The 17119-nt window shown below is 33.6% G+C and overlaps 1 protein-coding gene across 15 annotated transcripts in view; it reads left to right on the forward strand.

The window, feature by feature from the left end:
• TRPM7 (transient receptor potential cation channel subfamily M member 7) overlaps positions 1-17119 on the forward strand; it is a 120509-nt gene that overhangs the window by 48834 nt on the left and 54556 nt on the right. For 9 of the 15 annotated variants that reach the window (XM_036442191.2, XM_036442201.2, XM_036442264.2 and 6 more), the window contains 7 exons: positions 171-243; positions 2168-2268; positions 8455-8589; positions 12670-12723; positions 14903-15043; positions 15760-15894; positions 16805-17085. In XM_036442191.2, the coding sequence (XP_036298084.1) occupies positions 171-243; positions 2168-2268; positions 8455-8589; positions 12670-12723; positions 14903-15043; positions 15760-15894; positions 16805-17085 (920 nt within the window). The remainder of the gene's footprint in view (positions 1-170; positions 244-2167; positions 2269-8454; positions 8590-12669; positions 12724-14902; positions 15044-15759; positions 15895-16804; positions 17086-17119) is intronic. The other 6 variants (XM_036442240.2, XM_036442223.2, XM_036442230.2 and 3 more) reach the window with 5 other exon arrangements.

Here is a 17119-nt window from a genome sequence, read left to right on the forward strand (position 1 = left end):
GCCATTTTACTTGGTAAATGATACAAAGTCTTAATTTCATGTTCTAGGGTTTCTTATTTTCGACCAAAAAATAACACACATTCCAAAACTATCTCCTGTGCAGTTGGAAATAACTTTATGTCTTATGCCTTAGTTTTTAAAACTAATATTATTAATTAATCCTTATATAGATCACTGTTTTTCACATTGGATCAGATGAACATCAAGATATAGATGTAGCAATACTTACTGCACTGCTTAAAGGTAAGATTAAATATTTTTATTTATTTATAAGATCTTTCATAATATATCTCTTTTGTATAAGAAACATTTTTTAATTTAGCAAAGTGTTTGGGCACTGAATTTTTTCAGTAATTTTTATTTGTAAAAGACATGTTAGCTTTCTTTGACAATAAGTGTTTATTTTGTAGAATTATTTTAAGGTTATAGCAGGATTTATGCCATCAGACCCATTTAATTAACCTGTTAAGAATGTGTCACGTTTTTAATTGGCTAAAAAATAAAGGTAATAAAGTATTAGTTGATAGAATTTCAGATAGTCTTCTTAAACATGTTTTTTTCATTCTGAAGATAAATTTGAAAACTAAGGGAACTTCTGTGATTAAGAAGTTAATGCATATACAAATTGAACTGTTTTCCAGTCATTATCTGGCCAAAAATATCCAACTGATATAGCAAATGGTATTACAATGAAAAATCTTTATAAAATTAGAAACTAAAATGATGTCCCACATGCTGCCTAAAATTTCAAGTATGTAAGTGAGTGGGCAGGAGCAGAGCAAGAAAGGACTATTGTTTCATCATTCACAAGAATTTACCAAATACTAGGCAACAATAATTGCCAATAAATGAAACATTTTAAAAATACTATAATAAAATGTAAGATAACATATACATCACCTTGGGTAGAAGAGACCATAGTAATAGGAAAGCCAGAAATGATTAAAAAAAGGGATCAATAAAAGGGATTGTATAAATATAAAAATATATTTGCCATATACTTCTGTGTGCTAGCCACTGTTCTTTAGTGTTTGGGAGGATTTATCTCAGTTTTAACTTTACAATAACGTAAAGGGAAAGATTTTCTATTACTTTGCTCATTTTATAGATGAGGAAATTAATGAATAGGAATGTGGAGGGATAACAATGAGCTGGTGTAAATTAATAATAAAAAGATGATTACCTCATGGAAAAATGAGCCATAATTTATATTCTGTTCATCAGAATAACAGAATAATACAAATGCTTGAGAAAAATGTGGAAAGATGTTCAGTATTTATAATTTTTTACAAAGTAAAATTTTGTCCTAGTTGTTTTGGCTCAGTGGATAGAGAGTTGGCCTGTGTACAAAAGGGCACATGCGTAGGTTGCAGGCTTGATCCCTAGTAGGGGCTGTGCAGGAGGCAGCCAATCAATGATTCTCCCTTATCACTGATCTTTTTATCTCTCTCCCTCTCCCTTCCTCTCTGAAATCAGTAAAAGTATATATTTTTAAAAAGTAAATTTTAAAAGTAAGTTTTTTGTCCTTTCACTAGATATTTTTATACCTCTGATAGATCTTATAACTTTTCTGGAATACATTTTGGCAGTGAAAAGCTATAAAATATCCTTCCAAATTGGCATCTACAAAATCATACTATGTAAATATAGTCCACAAAAACATCAAATATACTTATCAAAAAAACAAAAACAAAAACACACACACAAAAAAAAATCCTGATTATCCACTAGTCATAGAAAATTAAGGTATGGTAATAAGGCACCCAAAGCATGCTGCTGAATACATTATACAGTGCTATCCACTTTTTGCATAAATAATTGAAAGTGTAAATATGTATTTATATATGCACAGAAAAGCACATGTAAGGATGTTTTTCATAATCTTAACAGTCAGTACTATCTCTGATAGAAATGTGTCATCTTTATATTCTTTTTGTTCTACATTCTGAATTGTTTGTGGTGAATAAGGTAGTATTTTTTCTATAGTTGGAAAATAAAAGTCCTCAACCCTGTGGTTAATCTTACCTCTCTGAGGCAGCCTACCTCTGAACAGTGATTGATACCAGCTGTGTAAGTTAGTTAAAAGGGAGTAGGAAGAATTTATAAATGTTTATATTTTAATGAAGATAAATTAATTGAACCTGTCAACTTTTCTCTATTTGATTAGGCACTAATGCATCTGCATTTGACCAGCTCATCCTTACATTGGCATGGGATAGAGTTGACATTGCCAAAAATCATGTATTTGTTTATGGACAACAGTGGCTGGTATGTAAAAAATCTTATGTGTATTTAATTTATGTGTATTAATTTAATATAATTAAATTAAATAAGTAATAACAAAGTGTTTGTTGGAACTGTGACCTAACGATGTTTTACTTGTCAAATAAAAAATATATTAAAGTGCAAAATTACCTAGATACCTCTCTAACATTTCAATCTAATTAGGATTTAATAAGTTCTATTTACTTCTTTGGTAAAACCTTTTTTAAATTTTTATTTATTTTTTTATAGCATAGAGATCTCTAAAAATCCTACCCTGTTTCCCTGAAAATAAGACAATGTCTTATATTAATTTTTTCTCCCAAAGTTGAGCTAGGTCTTATTTTCAGGGGATGTCTTATCTTTCCACACGCTAGCTCTTATTTTCGGAGGATGTCTTGTTTTCGGGGAAACATGGCAGTACTGAAAAAAGTCATAAAAGTAGTATTGTATGCATCCATGTTCATCAGGGCAATCAACCTGTAATTTTCTTTTTCTGTGGCCTTCCTTTCTGGTTTTGGTATAAAATTAGTTTGGAAGAGTTTCCTCCTCTCTATATTTTGAAAGAGTTTTAGAAGGATTGGTATTCTTTGAATATTTGATAGAATGCATCAGTGAATCCATTTGTTCCTAGACTTTTGTTTGTTGGGAGGTTTTTGATTGATTACTGTTCTAATATATAAAAACCCTGGGTTTGTCACATCCACAATGTTGACCAACTGAATGTCAGTCAACCCAGCACTGACTACTGTGGCTGCAGGCGTGGTGACCCATCACTGATTGCTGAGGGGGTTGTGAATCAGGCCCAGAGAGAGGCCTGAAGAGAGAAGCAGGGTCTGAACTGTAGCCTTTATGGCAGCTGTTGATCAGCACTTGCCTCTCTCTTTCTATCCTGGCCTGGCCAGTAGCCTTGCCTTCATTTCTCTGCAGTCCTCTGCCAGGGCTACTGAGCAGCCCTGCCTTTCTGATTAGGTCCTGTTGATAGGCCCAGAGGCTGACTGGCATAAAAACTGACCAATCCAGAACCAAATCTGGGTGAACTGTGAGAAGCCAATGACTGCCTACTTTTGATGCTGACTGGCATAGAAACTGACCAATGAGAACCAAATTGGCTGGCAGGGAAGGGCAGTGGGATCCGGCCTAAACCAGCAGTCAGACAACCCCCTGAGGAGTCCCAGATTGGAGAGGGTGCAGGCTGGGCTGAGGGACACTCTCCCCTTACTTTCACCCATGCAGGAATTTTGTGCACCAGGCCTCTAGTTAATAGTAAGTCTTTTCAGATTTTCTATTCATCATGATTCAGTCTTGATAAGTTGTATGTTTCTAGGAATTTATCCATTTCTTTTGGTTGTCTGCTTTGTTGGTGTATAATTGTTCATAGTAGTCTCATGTGATCCTTTTTATTTCTGTGTATCAGTTGTACTATTTCCTCTTTCATTTTCTTCGAATACTGTCTTTTTTTTTGGTGAGTTTATTTTATTTTTCTTTGTCAACTTTATCTTTTCAGAGAACCAGTTCTTATTTCATTGATCTTCTCTATTGTCGTTTTGGTGTTAGTTTTATTTATTCTGCTCTTATATTTGTTCCCTTTTTTATACTCACTTTGGGCTTTTTTTTGTCTCCTTTTTCTAATTCCTTGAGGTGGAAAGTTAGGTTAAGAATTCACATGTTTCTTGAAGTAGGCTTTTATTACATTCATCTTTTCTCTTAAAACTGCTTTTGCTATAATCTACAAATTTTGTATTTCCATTAGTTTTCATATTTTCTGACTTTATTTTATTTCTCTTTGACCCATTGGTTATTCAGTAACATATTATTTAATCTTCATATATTTGTGAAGTTTCCATTTTTCTTTGTGTAATTAATTTCTAATTTCATATTATGGTTGGAAAAGATGCTTGATATTATTTCAGTCCTCTTCAAATTATTAAAACTTATGTAGTGGCCTGAAAATGCCTTATGTGCACTTGAGAAGAATGTGTATTCTGTTGCTTTTGGATGGAATGTTTTGTCTCTTTCTGTTTAGTCAGCCTGTCTAATGTGTCACTTAAGGCCTATATTCCTTATTGATTTTTTTTGTCTGGAGGACCTCCCTATTGACGAAAATGGATTGAGTGCTATCCCATGCACCAAGAGGTCACTCGTTCATTTCCTGATCAGAGCACATGCTTGGGTGCATGAGTGCACACCCCCAATCAATGTTATGCTGTAATTTATAAAGTTCCCTACTCTTACTGTATTATTGAATTTCCCTTTGGGCTTATTAATATTTGCTTTATATATTTAATTGCTTCTAGTATGTAGGGTGCATCAATTTACATATGTGATATACTCTAGTTGGAGGGACTGATTTATAATCATGTAATAATTTTCTTTGTCTCTTATTACAGTCTTGTTTTAAAGTCTATTTTGTCTACTGTAAATGTAGGTACTCTAGCTTTTTTTTTGGGGGGGGGGAGTGGTCTCTATTTGTATGGAGTATCTTTTTCCATCCCTTCACTTTTAGTCTGAATCTGTCTTTACATCTAAAGTAGGTCTCCTGTAGCCAGAGAGAGAAAGATAAATATCACATGATCTCACTCATTTGTGGAATATAATGAACAACATAAACTGATGAACAAAAATAGAGCCAGAGACAGAGAAGCATCAATCAGAACGTCAAACCTCAGGGAAGGAAGGGGAAGGAGTGGGTAGGGGGGAGAGATCAACCAAAGGACTTATATGCATGCATATAAGCCTAATCAATGGGCACAGACAACAGGGGGGTGGGGGCATAAATGGGAGGTAGGAGTAATGGGGGAATAAGGATACATATGTAATACCTTAAGAAAGAAAAATAAATAAAGTAGGTCTCCTGTATGCAGCACATACAATGGGTTGTTTTTTATACATTCAGCCACTCGATTTTTTTTTAGAGCATTTAGTCCATTTATATTTAAAATAATTATTGATAGATAGATATGTACATATTATCATTTTGCTAGTTGTTTTCTAGATGGTTTTTATAATTCCCAACTTTCTTCTCTTGCTCTCTTTGTGGTTTGCTAACTTACTTTAATGGTAAATTCCTTTCTCTTTTATCTATTTACTTTTTGTCTATTTACAAAAGAAGGACTTTTTTCTCTATAGTTACCACAAGGCTTACATATAATAGCTTATATCTCTATTTTTTATATATATATATATTTTATTGATTTTGTACAGAGGGGAGAGAGATAGAGAGTTAGAAACATCAATGAGAGTCATAAATCAGCTGCCTCTTGCACACCCCCTTCTGGAGATATGCCCGCAACCAAGGTACATACCCTTGACCGGAATCGAACCCAGGACCCTTCAGTCCTCACGGCGACGCTCTATCCATTGAGCCAAACCAGTCCCAGCTATAGCTTAGATCTCTAATGGTCTATTTTAAGTTGATATTAACTTAAGTTTGATCCCATTCTAAAGTTCAACATTTTTACTCCCCTATGATGTCATTTTTAAGGTATATATCTCTTACATGTGGTTATAAATCCAGTAAGATCAAACACTGCTTTTTTTTAATAAAAAAATTATTATGCCCCCTTTTTATTACTTTCTTAAAAATTAAATTTTATAAATACACAATTAGAAAAAAGCCAATATAATATCTTAATTGTAATAAAGACAGAGAAATAAAAGTGATGTATAATAAAAATAGTATTTCAAATGCAGATGCTCAAGAATGGCAACCTTACCGGGACCGATTTGGATCAGTGGATAGAGCGTTGGCCTGCGGACTGAAAGGTCCCGGGTTTGATTCCGATTGAGAGCATGTACCTTGGTTCCGGGCACATTACCAGTAGGGGGTGTGCAAGAGGCAGCTGATTGATGATTCTCTCTCATCGATGTTTCTAACTCTATCCCTCTCTCTTCCTCTCTGTGAAAAATCAATAAAATATATTTTTAAAAAATGGCAACCTATAAAAGATTTACTAAGTAGTCAGATGCCTGCACCTATTGATAGAATCAGTGAAAGTCTGCAGTTGTGAGTGCCGACTAATTCAGAATGTTGTTAACTTAAATTCCATGGACAGCAGAACATTATTCCTTACAAATACAGGACAAGGAAAGATCAGTGAAAAGACCAAGTGGGCAATAGAAGAAAAGTTGTTAATGTTAGAATAAGTAATAAGAAATAGAATTTGTTATGTGACAAGAGAAATAAGGAAATAATATTAACTAAAATAAGAATAACATGCCATAATAAGTTTCGGGCTGTTGATATGAGAAAAGGAATGTTACATTTTTTTTTTTTAATATATATTTTATTGATTTTTGTACAGAGAAGAAGGGAAAGGGATAGAGAGTTAGAAACATCGATGAGAGAGAGTCATCGATCAGCTGCCTCTTGCACACCCCCTACTGGGGATATGCCCGCAACCGAGGTACATGCCCTTGACCGGAATCGAACCCGGGACCTTTTAGTCCCCAAGCCGACACTCTATCCATTGAGCCAAACCGGTTTCGGCATGTTACATTCTTATATATTAGTTGTATTTTATTTTTAAGTGCAATGTCAACATGTTTTCTTGTTATAACATGAACTGAGTGTTGAAAAGTAACACGGAAAACATCTTTCATCTTGAAATACTATTATGTATAAGGCATGCATTTGGTCTGTATATTAAAAAGGTCTTGGAGATCATATCCTTTGCTAAGTGATTGTAAGTAGAGAATAGACTTGAAAAATAAATGGCAATAGAGGTTGCTGTAGATAAATTGTATAGTTACTTATATGGCAAACTTCTGAAGAAAAAAATCAGAATAAGCTTGAATAACAGCAGGTATAAAAAACACACACATTGTTTTTGGTATTGATTTTTCACCACAAAGTTTTAAAATCATATGGTACCTGATATACAAAAGGGCCCTTCCAGTGTGACTCGGTGGATTGAGTGTTGTACCATGCACCAAGAGGTCATTGATTCGATTCCCAGTCAGGGCCCATGTTGCAGGCTGGATCCCCAATAGGGGCTGTGCAGGAGGCAGCTGATCGATATGTCTCTCTCATCAATGTTTCTATCTCTTCCTCTCTCTAAAAATTAATAATATTTTAAAAAATATTCAAAATATACAGAAACAATAATATGAGCTATTAAAGTAATATATTAACATGTTAATGGTATTTTATTAATAACATAACCTTTATTAATGATACTCAGTGAATCCCTAAAGTTGTAGCTCCACTCATTTTTTTTAGCTTATATTTTTATTGATTTTTAGAGAGGAAGAGAGAAGGAGAGAGAGATAGAAACATCAATGATGAGAGAGATTCATTGATCGATTGCCTTCTGCACTCCCCATACTGAGAATCAAGCTCGCAGAGCCCACAACCTGGACATATGTCCTGACCTGGAATCATGACCTCCTGGATCATAGGTCGACACTCAACCATTGAGCTACACCACCTGGGCTCCACTAATTTAATAGTATTTTGTGAAAGTCTATAAAAGTCTCTCTAAAAACATATGAAACAGCTATAAATGCTGACTGATAAACATGTATTATATTCAACTCAAATCACAAGTTGTATTGCTGTTAAAAGATTTTTCTCTAACGGTGAATGATTTCTGTTAAAGTTCTAAAGAAAACTAAGTATAATCTTGTCTAACTTATATGGTAATTGTATTTTTAGAAAGTTCGTTGTAGAATAAACCATAAAGGTGCTTTTTGTTTATATGTAAAGCAGTATTACTGAGTTTTCACTCAGAAGCATCTAGCATGATAATAGAAAGTTATATGGAATGTGAGTGAGATTGGCTGGCAAATTGTGTGGTTTGTAGTCCTTTGAGACTACCCATTAAATGTTAGTAATGGCCCTCAATTATTGAAATGATCTCTCTAAAAACCTTTCCTAAATATTGAGAATCATTGCTTTAAGTTATTTTTTCTCAATTTTAGTTAATAATGGATTCTTTTCTCCCTCTACCCTCCACATGCCACAATTGCTCTCCTACAAAGTAATCTTTATGGACTATTCTTTCAGGAATGCTACTCTAGAGATGTCTTTCATCTATTTTCTTTATACCCTAAGCCAGCCTTTTACTGTTTTCCATTTTTAAATTTTATTCTAAAACTGCTCAGAACCAAAGAGGTATAAATCCTAAACACTTGCATTTAGAACTCTATAATTAGAATGTGTGAAACATTTATTAATTTTTATACTCTCAGGTTGGATCCCTGGAACAAGCTATGCTTGATGCTCTAGTAATGGATAGAGTTGCATTTGTAAAACTTCTTATTGAGAATGGAGTAAGCATGCATAAATTTCTTACCATTCCCAGACTGGAAGAACTTTACAACACTGTAAGTATATGTTAAAATTCTTTGTTAGCGAAGTTTTATCATCTTTGGGAAATGTTGTTTTACCTAAACATAATCGATCCTTTTGATAAAATCTTTAATGTCTTGCTTGATTTCATGGAAAAATTACAGGTAGTCAGTGTGGATTGGTTATATGAAAGTGGCAAACTTTCCTTGTTTCTGGGGACCTATTTTTCCTGGTGGTCATTTGTTGCAGCAGATTTCTTTAGATTACTTTGCCTAATGGAGAAGTTACACACTTTTTTTTTTTCCTTTCTCCTTTGTATTTACATTCATGATTTGACCTTGTGGTATTGCCCTTTTAGCTTACATACTATTTTTTAATATTCTGCAGAGCTTCAGAAAAGTAATTATTTTCTTCACAAAGCCTTTCTCATTTCATTTCAGATTTCATGTTACTAGCATTGGAGAAGGAAAATACTGCCCTTCTTATTGGTTGCCATTTATTACCAATATAAATTTAATTAGTTGTACTTTGAGAACTAAAACCAAATCTTAGCTTACTAACTTTGACTTCTCGGCAAAGCTATTTGTTTATTCATCAATTTCTGTTTATCACCTCCCTTTCATTTTTAATGTCTTTTGGAATTTACAGACTATACCACTTTTGTGAAATAATGTCCTTTTCTAGTCTTTGTTTACATTAATATTTTACATTAATTATTCTTATAAGCACAGATTTTTACCATATCTTTTTCCAGTTTAAAAACCTTTGATGCTCTTCTATCCATCTATTTAATAAAGGCATAATATGCTAATTAGACCGGATGTCCTTCCAGACAACCTTCCGGACTAAGCCATGGTGGCGAGGGCCAAGGCAGAGGTGGCTGCCGCAGTGGCAGGGGCCAAGGTCCTTGCACGAATTTGTGCATTGGGCCTCTAGTCTATATAATAAAAGCCCAAGTGACCATTAAGGTAGAATGACCAGTCGCTACAATGCACACTGACCACCAGGGGACAGACACTCAATGTAGGAGCTGCCCCCTGCTGGTCAGTGTGCTCCCATGGGAAGCCCTGCTTTGCTAGAAGCCGGGCTCAAGGCTGGCGAGCAAAGCAATAGTGGCAAGTGCTAAGGAACAGCGAGATGAGCAGTAAGGAGCTAGCAGGCGGGTAGTAAGGAGCGAGGGGTCCCAGACTGTGAGATGGCGCAGGCCAGGCTAAAGGGGACCTGAGCCTTTCCCCACCCCCACCAGTGCATGTATTTCATGCACCAGGCCTCTAATATATATATATAAAAGCCCAAGCAACCAATATGACTAGTCGACCAAACAACTGGTCACTGTGATGTGCACTGACCACCACGGGGCATATGCTCAGTGCAGGAACTACCCGCTGGTGGCCAGTGTGCTCCCACAGTCAACTTTCCACAGTCCCTCCCCCTGGCCGTGAAACAGCTCCTATTGGCCCGGATCATTGGCCAGACTGAGAAACACCACCTGTTCACTAATTCATGCACTGGGCCTCTAGTATACAGAATAATACCCAAACCCTTAGCTTGATTTTCAAAGCTCTCTAATTTTTGAACATTTGCTCTAGGTATCTCTCATTTGACCTTTATATTCTAGCCCCATTCCCTTATATTGGGTATTTCAACTACGTGGTTCACTTTCAATTCCTCTTTTCCCCCCCACCCCCCTATTATAATAAAAAAAATTTTTTTTTTTCTCTTTACACAGTGCTGGTGGGTTTTTTTCAACTACTCCCCACCTGCTGGAATTTTATTTATTGTTTAGAAAGTGGAGTAAATGCCATTCCATTGCCTTCATGAAGCTCGATGGCATAGTCAGTTAAATACAATTATATCTTCCCCATGTATTATAAATTGCCTTTGGATAGGGATTATATCTTTATTTTTCCTCATTTTTTTCTTTTAATAGTGTCTAGCACAGTTACATTGAATTTTGTTGGCGTTCTACTGTCTCTAGTGAACAGACGTAAAAATTAAAAGGATTATTCATTGTGCTGAATAAAGTAAGGTTTATCCTTGAACTATAAAGCAAATATAAAACAATAAAAATAAAAATTGGTCCCATTAGCAAGGCAAGTAATTTTTTAAATTGTATAACTCAGTTATTAAAATCATAGTTACTTTCAGCATCAATTATGAAATTTTTAAAGTTTAAGGGATTAGTTATGACGAAACAGTGGTTTTCAAACTTCTTGGTATTGGAGTCCTATAGCATAAAAATTATTGAGTAACTCAAAGAGCTGTTTTTAAATAGGTTTTATTTATATGTGTTGATATTGACCACATTAGAATATAAAACCAAGAAATGTTTATTACATTGTATTTAATAATAATAAATCCATTACATGTTAACATTAAAGCAAATTTTTCAAGAAAACAAAAAATTAATGAAGAGAGTAGAATATTTCTATGGTTTCACAAATCTCTTTAATGTCTGGCTTCATGGATGGCACCTGGATTCTTATATTTGCTTTTGAGTTTAATTTTATGAAATCACCCATCAAGAGGCTTCTGGAAAATTTTACTGAACACTGAGAGGAAGAGAATGAGAAATGCATGTGATATCTTATAACATGATTCTGAAAATACTTTTGATTTCATGTACCTTCTAAAAAGGGCACTCAGGAGTTCCTGGACCACACTCAGAACTGCTGTGTTAAAGTATATTTATTTTTTACTAAGCATTTATATTTAATGAATAAACAATAATGGGTTAAGATAAGATAGAATTTCAAAAATTGCATTTTTATGTGATTATAAACTGAGAAAATAGAGTGAAACTTTCTAATAACTAAAAAATACAAAATACCTCATATTAACTTAGAAGACATTTTTTTTTTAACTCAGTTAAATATAATTTAGACACTTTCTCTTTCTCCTCAAAGTTAACACATTGGGGAGAATGGGCAGGGAAAACTTAGCTCTTAAGTGGATAGACTAAATATTGTAATAACACAACAAAGATAAAATATAGTTTATATTCAATATATGTTTAGTCATCTTTAGATATATTGAATTTGAAAGTCAAGAATAGCAAAGAAAATAATGTTGGTTTAAAAAAAAATAATAGGTTTATCCAGAAATGTATTACCAAGTATATGTGATCAAAATGGAAAAGTAGATTGCATTAATTGCTATGATAACCTCATAAAAAATTAATAACACAATAATAGGAGAAAAATCCCATTTGCTATTCCTTTTAAACAATAGATTTACAGTATTGAAAATATATTTGCTTGTGCCGTATAGAATTTAATGCAATAAATTTCAGATGGGTCAAAGCCCTGTTTAAAAAGTTTAGAAGAATACTGTTTTTGGCCCATTTTCTTCTCAGTCTTGATGGAGGAGATAAACTTCTGAGTATTTTTTTCAAAATAGGATACCATCAAAATAAGATTACTGTAAAAATGAAAAGTTTTTAATCTACTATACATCAATGGAATTAAGATAATAGGGAAAAGATGACATATTTAAATGTTAAAAGTTTGTTACCCAAAATACTTGAAGTATTGATTCAACTTGATGGTTAATGGCAGAAATAAGTACAGAAATTTTAATAAAGAATATGTATATCTCCATTATCAATGAAAGAAATGTAACAATATAATTGTGAAGCTTGCAATGCTTACATGACTTCTAGAAAAAAAAAATTGCATATTGTTATATAAATAAAAACATAAGAAAATATATATTTTGTTTAAGGCAACTATGGTAATGTGAAATGGGTATATCCTTTTTTTAAAATACATTTTATTGATTTTTTTACAGAGAGGGAGAGTTAGAAACATCGATGAGAGAGAAACATTGATCAGCTGCCTCCTGCACACCTACTGGGGATGTGCCTCCAACCAAGGTACATGCCCTTGACTGGAATTGAACTTGGGACACTTGAGTCCTAAGGCTGGCGCTCTATCTACTGAGCCAAACTGGTTAGGGCAGGTATATTATTTTTTGATCCATTTTATGAGCAGAAGTTAACTAAAAATATATATGTAATTTGTACAAGTGGGTTCATAAAAGTTTTATATGTAATAAAAAGAGTTGTTTACATTATTTTAGAAGAAAAATAATAGTTTAATTTTTTCTCCTTCAAGAAACAAGGTCCAACTAATCCAATGCTATTTCATCTTGTTCGAGATGTCAAGCAGGTAAGAGACCTTTTTCCCCCAAAAAAATTTATTTAAAGAAGTTACACTTTGTTTCCAAAAGTCATTAAAATATACCTTAAAAGTAGCAATAAAATGACATTTTTTAGAACAAAATAAAATAAGTATTAAATATGTAATGACAGAAGTAAAGATATTGCATGATGCATCAGAAATCAAGAGGAAGAAAATTTATTAAATTGTGACCAAGTTTCTTTAAAAAAAAAATATTTTTATTGATTTTTTTACAGAGAGGAAGAGAGAGGATAGAGAGTTAGAAACATCGATGAGAGAGAATCATCGATCAGCTACCTCTGGCACATCCCCTACTGGGGATGTGCCTGCAACCAAGGAACATGCCCTTGACCGGAATCGAACCTGGGACCTTTAAGTCCGCAGGCTGACGCTCTATCCACTGAGCCAAACCGGTTTCAGCATGACCAAGTTTCTTGAGCTTCTAACCATCCTAAAGTGTGGTGAACTTCATAATGCTCATTGGTTTGTAAAGGAAGATCAGTGATAGGATGAGTGTATCTTTTTCTCTGTGTTCAGAAGAAATTTGTTCCTAGGGCATGTAAAGGACATTGAACAAGGAGCAGTCACTGGGTTATGATCATTAATGGCAGATTTTGTCAATAAAAATGCTGAAAAACATGCTCCTTTGTAAGTGCACTCACTCCCTTTCTTTCATGTACACCAAAAGGCGGTGGGTTCGATTCATGGTCAGGGCACATACCTCCGTTGTAGGTTTGATCTCTGATCAGAGCCCGTACAGGAGACAACTGACCAATGTCCCCTCCCCTTCCCTCTCCTTTTCTCCCATTCCCTTCCCTCCCATCAAAAAAAATATTCTTGGTGAGGATTTTAAAAAAGAATAATAAAAGTTTTGAATATTGAAAAATAAAAGCTGTTTAAATTATTGGTATCCAATAGTTTTTAATCTTTCTTGGTGTAAAAATATTCATTTAACTCAAATATTTTTTCTTTTCCCAGAAAGCTTGAGTCATGGGAGAGACTTTTAGTCTAGGGGGTGGGAGGGTCTAGAACACACCTGCATTCTGATTGACTTACATGGGCTAGCAGAAAGAACTGCAGTTGTTAATTCTTTTTTTTTTATATCAGTGGCCCAATTTTTTTTTTTTTATCCTAACGTTAAGGCAGTAATTGAGTATTTGACTCAAATTATAAGTTGTTTTATATGTTATTTATATATAGTTTCATTTTACCTAATATAAATATTTCCCATTCAAGTGGACTCATACCATAATGGTATTTGTTATATTTTTAAAAACTAAACTTCTTAACAAAACATTCTTAATTATAAAGTATATTTTGAGGTTTTAGATATAAAAATAAAATATTTAAAATGAACATTTTAAAAATTAATTTTTAAATAGGTTTTAAAAATATAGATATCTAGAATTAAAAACTTCACAGATGAAACCAAGATGTAAAAAAAGTATAAGCATTTTTAACAGTACTAAATTCATGAAATTATAATTAGGGAAATGAAAAGAATGATGATGGTAGGAGGGTAGAATTGGTTAATATATGTTAAGTCATCTGATGATTAAACCTTTTTAAGATTATTTAATGGAATTAACCAAATGATTGATTGTGAAACAATCTTTCCAAACTCACAAGTGAATTATGTTCCAAAAGTTCATTTATAAATTGAAGCCCTGGGAAAATGAAGTTTCCGCTCTAAACAAGATTAAAAGTAGTAGTAAGTCTTAGGCAAGGCTATAAAATCTTGTGTAATCTGTAAAATAGCAATAAGATTTTGTTTAAACAGTACTTACAAGTAAGTATGGACTCACTAAGAAACATAGCATTATTTTTACTGGAAAATGATATTTATGATATGTATTGTTACAGTGAAAATGGAATAGTTGGTTCTTAGAAGTTGCTTTGCCTCCATCTGTGAATTATTAAGGTGGTGGAGACCAAACTATCTCTGGTAAACCGTATTTCTGTTCTGAACCACACCTTTTGAAACTTCAACTTTATAATCCTCTTTCCTTTTATAAAAGGAAGAAGAGAAACAAGCTGCTTCCTTCTCTTAAGTTAGCTGCTGGAAATCCCAGCTTTCTGTAAAAAGTAAATATTTGTCATTTTAGAGCATCACATGGAATTATTGAGAAATACTATCCTGTCTTTAAAACTAATGTTTTGTTTTCAGGGAAATCTTCCTCCAGGATATAAGATCACCCTAATTGATATAGGACTTGTTATTGAATATCTTATGGGAGGAACTTATAGATGCACCTATACTCGGAAACGTTTTCGATTAATATATAATAGTCTTGGTGGAAATAATCGGGTATGTAATATTTGGGGGGAAGTATATATTTGCTTTAAACTTAAATCATACACTTCATTAAAATTTTTTAAATTTTATTGATTTTTCACAGAGAGGAAGGGAGAGGGATAGAGATCTAGAAACATTGATGAGAGAGAAACATCGACCAGCTGCTTCCTGCCCTCCCCCCTCCCCCACTGGGGATGTGCTCGCAACCAATGTACATGCCCTTGACCCTCTCAGTCCGCAGACCGATGCTGTATCCACTGAACCAAACTGGTTTTGGCTTAAATCATACACTTTAAAAGTTAAAAATTACTTATATTAGAATGGTTAAAGTAGCATTGTCTTAAAAATATGAGATTGTGTCCAGGGGTTGAGCTTTGACCTAGATGACCCAGGAGGTCATAGTTTGATTCCTAGATCACATGCCCGGATTGCAGGTGCGATCCCTAGTAGGCGGTCTGCAGGAGGCAGCCAATTGGTGATTCTCTTTCATTGTTGATGTTTCTATCTTCCTCCCTCTCCCTTCCTCTCGCTGAAATCAATAAAAACATATTTTTTAAAGAGAGTTTTCAACTAGGTATTTTGAAATTTTTTATAATTTATATCCTAACCAAATCATATTTTTCGTGTGTGTATGAACACATTTATACATAATATAAACTGTTTCTTGAATTTTTAAAAGCATATCAGCATATTTAAATCTATAAAAACTAACAAGCTTTCATTTTCAGAGGTCTGGCCGAAATACCTCAAGTGGCACTCCTCAGTTGCGAAAGAGTCATGAATCTTTTGGCAATAGGGCAGACAAAAAAGAAAAAACAAGACATAATCATTTCATTAAAACAGCACAGCCCTACCGACCAAAGGTATTTTTGTTTAAATATCTTTCTGAATATTTGTTATTTCTAAATTATTATTATGAAATAAAGAACTACTTGTTTTAGTAAGAGTTGTCCTTTGTTTTTAGATATATCTTTGATTCTTCATTTTCCCATATAAAGATACCCATTGTGAATTGATTATATAATAATACAATTTTTTAAACAATGTTTTGATAAACACTTAACTGCCTCTTTTTATTCCATTTTTACTTAACAACATGAAGGACAAGGGTGTTACTGGAGTTTCTTTAAAAAAAAATTATTGATTGATTTGTGAGAGAGAAGAAAGGAGAGAGAGAGAGGAGAAATATGCATTCATTATTGGTTCTTGTATTTGTTCTTACCAGGGATCCAACTTGCAACCTTGGCATATTGGGACCATGATCTAAACAGCTATGCTACCCAGCCAGGACTGAAACTTCTTTTTCATTAAAATTGTGTTTTATGAACCTGGCCAGTGGCTCAGTTGGTTGGAGCATCATCCTGTACAGCAAAAGGTTGCAGGTTTGATTCCCTGTTGAGTATGGGTGAGTATGGGAGGAAACTGATTGATGTTTCTTTCTCTTTCTCTCAAATCAATAAAACCATATCCTCAGGTGAGGATTAAAGAAAACATTTTAAAATAAAATAAAATTGTGTTTTATCAAGTATTAGTTGAAATATGTAGTCCCTTTAATTTTGAGAAACTGTTATAAAAGTATTTTTTTGGAAATGCCGTTTCTATAAAATGAATTTTGAGCTGTAACAAAAATCAAGTATATAAAATTGATACTGTTTAAATTGATATAGTTATATAAAGTTGAAGAATACTATAAAAAAGATTTTATAAAAATTTCCACATGAATGTCATGGCATTTTTATAATGAGCTTTATAACATTTACTTTTTCCTTGAAGATTGATACAGCTTTGGAAGAAGGAAAGAAAAAAAGAACCAAAGATGAAATTGTAGATATTGATGATCCAGAAACCAAGCGCTTTCCTTATCCGCTTAATGAACTGTTAATTTGGGCTTGCCTTATGAAGAGGCAGGTCATGGCCCGATTTTTGTGGCAGCATGGTGAGGAATCAATGGCTAAAGCATTAGTTGCCTGTAAAATCTATCGTTCAATGGCCTATGAAGCAAAGCAGAGTGACCTGGTTGATGATACGTCAGAAGAATTGAAACAGTATTCCAAGTAAGTTATATTTTATGACTTGGAACATTTAAAA

Source organism: Pipistrellus kuhlii, unplaced genomic scaffold (assembly GCF_014108245.1).
Source record: "Pipistrellus kuhlii isolate mPipKuh1 unplaced genomic scaffold, mPipKuh1.p scaffold_m20_p_1, whole genome shotgun sequence".
Taxonomy (NCBI): domain Eukaryota; kingdom Metazoa; phylum Chordata; class Mammalia; order Chiroptera; family Vespertilionidae; genus Pipistrellus; species Pipistrellus kuhlii.